At 42.2% G+C, this 11,124-nt stretch overlaps 1 protein-coding gene across 1 annotated transcript in view; it reads right to left on the bottom strand.

The window, feature by feature from the left end:
• Positions 1-5,232: 5,232 nt before the first annotated feature.
• The window catches only part of LOC122937990 (ubiquitin-conjugating enzyme E2 E2), a 217,423-nt gene continuing 211,531 nt past the window's right edge, over positions 5,233-11,124 (bottom strand). Inside the window, exon 6 of the mRNA XM_044293231.1 lies at positions 5,233-5,912. Within this exon, the coding sequence (XP_044149166.1) occupies positions 5,815-5,912 (98 nt within the window). The 3' untranslated portion in view covers positions 5,233-5,814. The remainder of the gene's footprint in view (positions 5,913-11,124) is intronic.

The following is an 11,124-nucleotide window of genomic DNA, read 5'->3' as shown; positions in this document are numbered from 1 at the left end:
GCGCAGCACCCCATCACTATCCTTCATGGTCAAATAGCCCGTACACAGCCTGGAGGTGTGTTTGAGGTCATTGTCCTGTTGAAAAATAAATGATGGTCCAACTAAACGCAAACCGGATGGAATAGCATGCCGCTGCAAGATGCTGTGGTAGCCATGCTGGTTCAGTATGACTTCAATTTTGAATAAATCCCTAACAGTGTCACCAGCAAAGCACCCCTACACCATCACACCTCCTCCTCCATGCTTCACGGTGGGAACCAGGCATGTAGAGTCCATCCGTTCACCTTTTCTGCGTCGCACAAAGACACGGTTGGTTGGAACCAAAGATCTCAAATTTGGACTCATCAGACCAAAGCACAGATTTCCACTGGTCTAATGTCCATTCCTTGTGTTCTTTAGCCCAAACAAGTCTCTTCTGCTTGTTGCCTGTCCTTAGCAGTGGTTTCCTAGCAGATATTCTACCATGAAGGCCTGATTCAAACAGTCTCCTCTTAACAGTTGTTCTAGAGATGTGTCTGCTGCTAGAACTCTGTGTGGCATTGACCTGGTCTCTAATCTGAGCTGCTGTTAACCTGCGATTTCTGAGGCTGGTGACTCTAATGAACTTATCCTCCGCAGCAGAGGTGACTCTTGGTCTTCCTTTCCTGGGGCGGTCCGCATGTGAGCCAGTTTCTTTGTAGCGCTTGATGGTTTTTTTGACTGCACTTGGGGACAATTTCAAAGTTTTCCCAATTTTTCGGACTGACTGACCTTTATTTCTTAAAGTAATGATGGTAACTCGTTTTTCTTTACTTAGCTGCTTTTTTCTTGCCATAATACAAATTCTAACAGTCTATTCAGTAGGACTATCAGCTGTGTATCCACCTGACTTCTCCACAACGCAACTGATGGTCCCAACCCCATTTATAAGGCAAGAAATCCCACTTATTAAACCTGACAGGGCACACCTGTGAAGTGAAAACCATTTCAGGTGACTACCTCTTGAAGCTCATCAAGAGAATGCCAAGAGTGTGCAAAGTAGTAATCAAAGCAAAAGGTGGCTACTTTGAAGAACCTAGAATATGACATTTTCAGTTGTTTCACACTTTTTTGTTATGTATATAATTCCACATGTGTTAATTCATAGTTTTGATGCCTTCAGTGTGAACCTACAATTTTCATATTCATAAAAATAAAGAAAACTCTTTGAATGAGAAGGTGTGTCCAAACTTTGGGTCTGTACTGTATATATAGATTATACACATTCTATTAACAATAGGCAGCTCACCATCAGTCTACAGGTTGCTATGGTCCATGTGGCTGCTGTAAAGCATATCTGTTACCAGCAGCTTAGGCAAGATGACTGCCTTGGTAATCATGTACAGAAAATAGAATAAAATAATATACTTTCATAAAATTAGAACAGATTGGGAAAAATAATACAGTGGCATGCAAAAGTCTGGGCAAGCCTGGTCAAAATTACTATTACAGTTAAGCACGTTGAAGATGAAATGATCTCCAAAAGGCATAGCATTAAAGATGACACATTCCCTTTGTATTTTAAGCAAAAACTATTTTTTTATTTTCCTCTTTTTTTATAATAAAAAAGGAAAAGGCCTTGAGGCAAATCTTTGGGCACCTTGAAAGGTAAGTACTTAGTTACATCGCGCCTGCGTACAGACCCATGTAAAACGGCCGGGCGCAAGCGCAGAAGATTAGACGTGAACGATGCCAGGAGGATTCAATTGCCCATGCGCAGGATCGTGACTGGGGAGAGTTGTAGCCGCCGCCCAGCGAAGTGAATATTGATGAGCTGGGCGGGCCTTCAGAACGGCAGTTGGAAGCGGCTGGCTGGGCGCATTTTGACATGAAACGCCGCCCCTTGGGCAGATTGGTGACGAGACAGGCAGGTTATAAAACTTTATTTTTCGGTATTTATAAAGGTGCACAGGGGGGATACTTACATGCTTTTAATAGACTGTATAAGACCTGTAATGTCATATATATAACTAAATATGCTGATTTTGCCTGTCAGTGTCCCTTTAAGGTCTGAGACCTCGGTCAAAGCTATCCGAGTACTCAAATCTCCTTGGGTCCCCATATTTTGCAAGTTACTCATTATCTTATTTTACTCTTACAGTGTACAAAAGTTGAAAAGTGCGTTTCATCTTTAACTGTATTCCTTTTGGAGATTTTTAATCTTCAACTTAACTGTTCACAGTAACACTTTTGACCAGGGGTGGCCAAACTTTTGCATGGCAATGTAAATTCAGGGGTTGTATAGCTGTACAATGGACTTGGAGATCTGTAACAGTGCCCAAATGTGGCCGAGAAACATACAATTATTGGAAATAAACATGCAGCCGTTCACCTGACAAATGAGGAAAACACTTGTTAGTCGTGTGAACATCTTTCACGTGGAACCTAAAATAGTTACTTTCAAGGCGAACAGGGGATGAATGGTTGTGAAAATGATTGCGATTTTACATCTTGCCATGTGAAAGACACTTTAAGCAAGCACTGATCGACTTCTATATCCTCAATAGCACTCCATTATTGGCCCAGCATTGACCCGTGTATGAGAACTCCTACTTTAAAGGGAAAGACCAAAAACTGAGATTCCCATTGCAATTATTTAGTAGTTTATGACTCACTCTTCCCACAGGATATCTGCAATTTCCACTTCTAAAGGCTCAAGAGAAGAATGTACACATTTTTATACAATACGGGGTTTTAATGTGATATCTGATCGTTCTCCTTTAATACTATGCTGCCACTTCATAAACAAAGAATAAAAACGACAGAATCATCATCATCATAATCCCATTAATGAAGCACTTCTAAGTGGCACATGTATAATGTATGCATAATGATGATGAGCTATGGAACAGCACGGTTCTAGGCCGAGAGCATGGAATCATATTTACATATGTTTCTCGAAGTCTGCAAAGAAGACGCTAATTAAATATGTGTGAGGCCTCGTCTTTTCCAGTTTGGGGACATTTAATAAATGTCTCTGTAGATCGTGAATTGCTTGTGATGTTTTATTAACTGGTAAGTGATATCTCAATAGGAATATACAATGTATGTTTATATAGCTACTGACCAAACGCAGGAAAGTTCTCTAATAATATCATACTAATGAATTTCGCGCTACTTCTCAATAGCAGAAAGGATCATCGAGCGGAATATTAAAACAATGATGTTCAAGCTTACAATGGACTTTGCGGGGCCACATTCAACTTTACCAAAGAGAGTACTGATCAGCGGTGCATGTGATGGGCTGCAAAACCCAGATCAGCTTTATCTGCAGCAATAGGACCCATGCCCAGGGCCGTCTTTTTTTCTCTTAATCTCAGAACTGTACACTGCCATAATAAGTCAATAGAAATCTATGGATGATGCTGTATATCTAAGGGTCTGGCGACATCAAGTCGTGTGACACAAAGGGCTATGGCTACATGGTGACGTGTCGTGCGATATTTGAAATTATGTAATTCAATAGTGTCGCAATGCCACATGTTCAGACAGACGCAACAGTCACAGAAAAATCCGACTTCGAAGGATGATAACGTCACAGTTGGAGCATTTAGTGTGTCCCATAGCAACACCACTGAAATTGTTGTGCGTAAAAGTGGTTAATTCCATATTAAATGTGTTGTCTCACCTTAGAAATTGGTGTAATATTACTGAAAAATGCCACCAATGTCAGATAGGTGCAGGTCCCAGAGGTGGGACCTGCACTAATCTCCAGAATGGGACCCCCGGAGTGAGCTGAGAGCAGACAAGCGTGCGCGGCCATCCCCCATTCATTTTTATGCGACTGCAGAAAATAGCCAAGCACTGGCTCTGCTATCTCTGACAGTGCCATAGACAGAGCAGTGGCCGTACTTGCGGAGTGCGCTTTCCATTAATTTCTATAGAACTCCCATAGAAATAAATGGCCAGTGTGCTCTACGTCACTTTTGAGGGCTCATTCTGGAGATAGGTGCAGTTCCGAACCTCTGAGACCCGCACCTATCTGACTTTGATGGCCTATCCTAGTGATATACCATCTAAGTCTGACATGACACAACCCCATTAAGGCATACATATGAAATCTTTAAAAACAAAAAGGCTGCATGTGCCTCACTTTCATATTATGGAGGTATAGTTACCGAGATATCTAGGCATGAACACTTCAATAATACAGTACTGTACGAAAGCACCATACACTGGCATAGTCTTAGTGCCACCATGTAGGTGCCATGTACACACCCGTGGCTTGTGCATGCAGCTTAAGACCGCTGACATCCAGGTGCCATGTACACACCCGTGGCTTGTGCATCCAGCTTAAGACCGCTGACATCAGCGAGCGCTATAGTCCTTCCTCAGTCCACTATCAGAAGTTACCATTGAGGTCATGATGTTATCAATCACCATAAAAAGAGGAGCAATCACTGGCAGATCAATATAATTTATAAGGTATTTTTCAGACTATGCACAAAATTAAAGGGGCTGTTTAGGATTTTAAGAGTCAGAAATTATATAAAAGTTAAATCCCCCATTTCTCTGACGGTCCCTGCAGGTACTGCTGCGATGCCGTTGCTGTAGGTCTGGTAAGGACCACCAGAACCGTGCTGGGGGATTTTAGGTAAAAAAAAATTTTTAATACCATTCCTGGCAACTATACAAACTTATTTTATAGTCCCAGACAACCCTTTTAAGGAGCTTACATGTTCTAATATTTACTGGCTTGTGCCCTATGTTGTCATGCCATGAGTATCCAATGACAGTGGACCCTAAACATTTCACCATGCTATGGGCAAAGGTCATGTACGTGAATTTGCAAATGTGAACACCATAGCAAGCAGTGTCGCCCACAAAGTATATCTGGTAAGAGAATTATTGTGACCTTTATAATGTGTAAACGAAGACCTAACCTTTGATAAATCTGAGCTTCTAAAATTGGACAATCTGGTTGGTCAAAACCTGCGTCAGATCTCAATTGATTGACAACTTTACAAGTTAGCCCTGTCCTTCTAGTTACAGAAAATGAATAGGCATGTATCGAGATGACTGGATGACCTTCCAAGAAGCAAATACATCTGGCACTTTTATTTTCATCAGGTTGCATGACACTAATGTACATTACACAAAGGAAGAAAAGAAAATCTTTCCTTTCCGTAGGTTTCCACTTAAGACCTCTGTTTGCAGGAATCCAAAGGTTCTGTAAGTTGCGCTCAGCGCTGCTGTTCCAGGAAATATGCGTATTTTGCAGTGTTTTATTGAGTGTTTCATAAAACAAGTGTACATTAACCGCTTCACATCCTGCTCAAGTCATTTACAAGCAATTTTAAATAGCCCCAAATACCCTTTTTTGTTCATTTAGAGAGTCCATAGTGGGTAAACACAGCGTATTTTTGCACAGTGATTCTTTCTTTCAAATGTTACTTATAAAACACTCTTCCCCACAGCATGCACCCACCATGAAAGACTTTAGGTACAAAAAAAAAATATTAAAAAAACTCAAATCTAACATTAAGCAAATATAGAGAGAAGAGGTAACTGAAATATAAATTATAGTTCCCAGTCTTCCTAAAATAACCACAAATATTGATACAAGGCTTTCAAACAAAGCTCTATACTATCACATATTTAACAATTCTTACACAGAAACTAAAATCCCTACATATTCTCAAGGGAATTCAAGTTAACAAAGTCTTAATAAAAAGGACATACAGTATTTTGTCACAAAAGGTAAAAAAAAATAAAAGAAAATAAAAAGAAAAAACAAATAAAGGAGCTATTGATGCACTTAGTGAATGTGCTTGCTCAGGTCCACTGTAATAAATCCTATGTAGCGTATCTCTTGGTCCACTGTCTGGCCATTCGGTCATGCTCCGCTCTGTTGGTCATGTACTGGGTGGCGATACTTCCGACAAGAGGATCAGCTGTAAGGCAAAGACACCGATGTCATTACAAGTAAAAGTCACACAAGCTCATTACGGGGAATTTATCATGAAGGTAATATCTGGTCAGTTTTGCTCCAGTCTGCATGGGCGTGCTTTGGTCTAATTTATCAAATGTTGCATCTTAAACCTAAGACTTTTGCAGAGAAACGCTACTCTAGTAGCGACTTTTTTTTTTTGCACAAAAAAGTCCCAGTGGTAAATCGGGAGTGAAGCGAAATAACACAATCGGGTCAACTGCCCTCGCACATCTCAAAACTGGAGCGGGGAGAAAATGCAAAAAATTTGAAATTGAGTAAATAAGCCTAAAGTCACAAAAGATACACTCTTGTAACTTTTTGAATCCAAAATTCTAGAGCGCACAATTTGACAACCCCCCCCCCCCTACATTCGCTATGCTGTATTTCAAAACAGCTGATTGGCGGGTGTTCTGGGTGTTATCAGATACTGATGACCTATTTTGAGGAAAGAAAAAAAAGTCTGAAAACCTCTGTCTAGGAAGTATAGGAAATGCCTATAGCTGATCATATACGTTAATTTCAACTGAATGCTGATTTTCGCCAACCATCTAATGTGTATGGGGGCCTCCTAACTGTTCCCAGATGGCAGATGTAAGGGCAGAGAAGGATCAGGTAAATAGATTTCAACATCCTGGACTCATTTCTTTTTAGGAACATAATCCAATGCCAGAGGTGTCTGTCAATGGTTTATTCCCCTCTCCCATTCAGAACACATACACGAACGGCCCAGTGTGCATTTAAATGCGTGGCATCAAGAAAAATAGCTGTCGGCCCAAAGCTCTTTGATCCAACAGCTATTTAGAATGTATGGCCAGCTTTATTAATTTATTGTCCAGGATGCACAGGATGTCCAGGAGAAGTCCCCATAGTCAACTCCTGGATGCAGCAACCACTGGCTGAGTTAGGCTCCATTCACACGTCCGCAAAATAGTTCCGCATCCGTTCCGCAATTTTGCGGAACGGCTGCGGACCCATTCATTCTCTATGGGGACAGAATGGATGCGGACAGCACACAGTGTGCTGTCTGCATCCGCAATTGCGGAGCGCGGCCCCGAACTTTGGGTCCGCAGCTTCGCAAAAGATAGAACATGTCCTATTCTTGTCTGCAGCTTGCGGACAAGAATAGGCATTTCTATGGGGGTGCTGGGCTGGTGTGTTGCGGACTCGCAATTTGCGGGTCCGCAACACATCACGGACGTGTGAATGGAGCCTCAAACTGCAGAACTGGGTCAGGGAAACCCTGTTCTCCTGGATCAGGCACACCTGTCTAAGGATCTCAATACCAGAGCAAAACGCTTCAGTTTTGTCCCCATTCATTGTCAACGGGGACAAAACTGAACTGAACCGAGTGCACAGATCCAGCAAAAACGCAGATGTGAAAGTAGCCGGGAAAACTGCTTTAAAAGGGAAGTACAGAAAACCATGGCTGCTTTCTTCTTTCCCGAAATAGTGCAAAACCAGTCCGTGGGTCACATCTGGTATTGCAGCTTAGCCCAACAGAAATGAAATCTGTTAAGCTGTAATTCCGCACAAAACCTGTAGACAGGTGTGGCGCTTTATATTTTTTTGGCGAGGGAAAAAAAAAAGAAAAAAAAAAAAAAGTACAAAATGAAGCATATCAGGAATGTATTCCTTATTTTGGACAAATCCCATTAAGGCCTCTTTCACACGACCGTTTTTTTTTTCCGTTTTGCGGGCCGTTTTTTGCGGTCCGTATACGGTCCGTATACGGAACCATTCATTTCAATGGTTCCGCAAAAAAAACGGAATGTACTCCGTGTGCATTCCGTTTCCGTATTTCCGTTTTTCCGTTCCGTTTAAAGATAGAACATGTCCTATATTTGGCCGCAAATCACGTTCCGTGGCTCCATTAAAGTCTATGGGTCCGCAAAAAAACGGAATGCATACGGAAATGCATCCGTATGTCTTCCGTATCCGTTCCGTTTTTTGCGGAACCATCTATTGAAAATGTTATGCCCAGCCCAATTTTTAATATGAAATTACTGTATACTGTATTTGCCATACGGAAAAACGGAACGGAACAACGGAACGGAAACGGAAGCACAACGGAAACAAAAAACGGAACAACGGATCCGCGAAAAACGGACCGCAAAACACTGAAATGGACATACTGTCGTGTGAAAGAGGCCTAACTATGTACCAAGAGCACCTAAAATATGGTATTTTGAGTTGCTTTCTAGATACTTTTTTCTACTGTATCTAGAAAACACAAATTGGTACGTGAAGTGATCCAACTGATTTCTATTGGCAACCGTATTTCTTTTCCATACCTGACCTACATAAAATGTAAGAGCTAAAAATTCACCCTTTGGAAAGTAAAAGATGTATCTGACTCCAGTTTAGCTAGATTAAAATATAGTTTAATCCATATAAAAAGTCCATGCCGAAGAGCTGAAATGCGTAAACCATGTGATTAAATCTAAATTATATTTTAATCCGGATATGGTGCTGGTATTTAGTTTGGATAGGACTGTGCTCCGGGTATCCCAGCTATGAGTGGACCTGCTGACTGTGAGCTGTGTAGGAATACACAATAAATTACAGGTAGATCCAGGATTAGAAAAAACATGGCTGCCTTCTTCCCAACACAGCACCACACCCGTCCACAGGTGGTGTTTGGTACTGCAGCTCATCCTATTTCACTTCAATAGAGCTGAGCGGCACTACCACATACAAATCATGAGCAGGCCTGGCTATGGTCTTTCTATAAATGGAAAACCCCATGTTAACTGTTAGACTAAATATAGTCACTTACATAAAGTGATTATATGACGGAACAATAATAAGTATCTGCAATCATATCCCGTTATGTTTACACAGGACGATGTACAAGCAGATTGTCAGGAAGGAAGGGTTCCTTCTGACAGTCTGCTGATCACTAGCGATCTCCTCCAGAGTATAGGGAGAAGTGATACCTGTTGCCATCGCTCTTCCTCATACTGTCTCATTGTTTCCTGGATCAATCTGTGTTTACACAGCACGGTCTGCCACTGGGAAACAATGATCTTTTGTACTAGGTAACCTGTGGTGCAATTACACCGCAAGATCATCGGTAACGAGTGTCACTAGTAGCTATAGCGATAATCTGTTCAATTCAGTGTAAAGGGACCTTAAAGGGGTTGTCCAACGAAAGATATTCTAGTTTTAAAACCAGCACCTGGATCTGAATACTTGTGTATGTAATTAAACATTTTCCATAGCCACTGAGTTATTCAATAAAATGTATCTGTGTAGCGCCACCTGCTGTTTGCTCTTTTTCTTATTTCTTTGACCTGCTCACTGAGAAGGCCGCACATGCTCAGTTTCATCCTTCTGAGCTGTGATAGGCAGAGCCTGGACACGCCCCCTGAGCTGCAGCAGAAAAGACACTCCCCTTGAGCTGTCAGCCTGATATAAATCTAGCAGAGCAATGAATGGGGAGATCTCTGGATCCATGTGAGGTACAGGGCTGGTTCTAGCTTTGTTAGATAGAGATTGTCATGTAGTATATGGTATAAGAAAAGGTGTGTTCTTGCTTGGTGTATTGATTATGGACACACAGATAGTGTTCTAATGTGGACACACAGAAATGGTGGGACAAGGCGAAATTGATTTTTTTGCTCGAACTCTCTATGGCCCAAAGAAAAGGCCGGTTTCCAACATCAATAGGTAGGATCCCCTTTAATACAGTTCAACTTATGATCACAGGGAATGCTTACAACATCCAGTAACCTCCACACAATCATATTCTGAATTATGCCTGCTTAACCATGACAGTACAGGAGACAGGGACATTCCTCTATTAATTACAAATCCCATCAAATGTTATTAAGGAAGTCGGAAATGTGGCAAGACGGCATCTGCCAGAAGACAAATGTCCAGGAAGGACATCTAAATCATTGATAACCACACCGAGCAATGAAACCAACTGATAAAAGGCATAAGCCACATATTAGCTGCTTTAATGTTGCCCTGCAGGGCATCCCCCAAGTGATTCATCGCCGTTGGGTTAGGTCCAATCTATCAGTCTTCGGATCAATACGGTCATGATTTTACATCTGTTCTATTGCTGAGCGGCAGGTCTAAAATATTAAGACGCATAAAGGCGGCCGCAGAAAGTGGACGCTCTGCTGAGGATATCAGAGTCTGCCTCCGAACAGGGAAACAAAACATCACTGGAACGATCCGGCAGATTTACAAGTCATTCTTTTTTTTTTTTATCACCTCGGTTTTCCAGAACGTCATTCAGTGTGTAACAGAGCATTTAGGATGCATTCACACAACCGTAGTTTTGGGTCCGCATCCCTTCCACATTCATTTCAATGGGGCCGCAAAAGATGTGTGCTGTCCGCATCTGTGGTTCCGATCCGTGGCACCTCAAAAAAGATAGAGCATGTCCTATTCTTGTCCGCAATCGCAGACAAGAATAGGCATTTCTGTCATAGGGCTGGCAACATTCATACGGCCGGTATCCGTGTTTTGCGGATCCGCAATTTGCGGACTGCAAAACATATACGGTCGTGTGAATGCAGCCTTAAAGAGGACCTTTGAATGGAATAAAAAATCTAAACTTACAATACAGACATGGAGAGCGGCGCCCAGGGATCTCCCTGCACTTACTGTTTTACCTGGGCGCCGCTCCGTTCTCCCGGTATAGCCTCCGGTATCTTCATAGTTAGGCTCCACCCAGGGGAACCTGCCGGCGTCTCATTCTCCCATGCTGTAGCGCTGGCCAATCGCAGCGCTCAGCTCATAGCCTGAGAGAAAAAAAAGGCTATGAGCTGAGCGCCGCTCTCCATGTCTGTATAGTTAGTTTAGATTTTTTATTCTAGTGAAAGGTCCTCTTTAATGAGGGTTGTTCAAGGTTTCCACCTATCTTACAAGCGTGTGGTGAAGAGCACAAGACCTTCTGCAAACACTAATAATGAAGCGCAAGGCAAATGAGAGAAAGTTGTCGACAAAGGCCTTGAATTTCTGACTGTGTGCTCCCAGGTGAGGGACCTGCTATATCAAAGATCACATCATGATGGACACCTCTGAGCTTGGAACTTTCTGGCAACATGACTCACTGCAGTCACGGAAGTCAGCAAGATTATAGAGGTATTCGAAGAGGACCCCCACAGTCTACAGCTACTCAGGCAGCAGGCACAGACGCACGCTCACATGTAACATTT

The sequence above is a fragment of the Bufo gargarizans genome, chromosome 5 (genome assembly GCF_014858855.1).
Source record: "Bufo gargarizans isolate SCDJY-AF-19 chromosome 5, ASM1485885v1, whole genome shotgun sequence".
NCBI classification, from domain to species: Eukaryota; Metazoa; Chordata; class Amphibia; order Anura; family Bufonidae; genus Bufo; species Bufo gargarizans.
The sequence above is the reverse complement of the archived record's forward strand: the minus strand, read 5'-3'. Positions and strand labels throughout refer to the sequence as shown.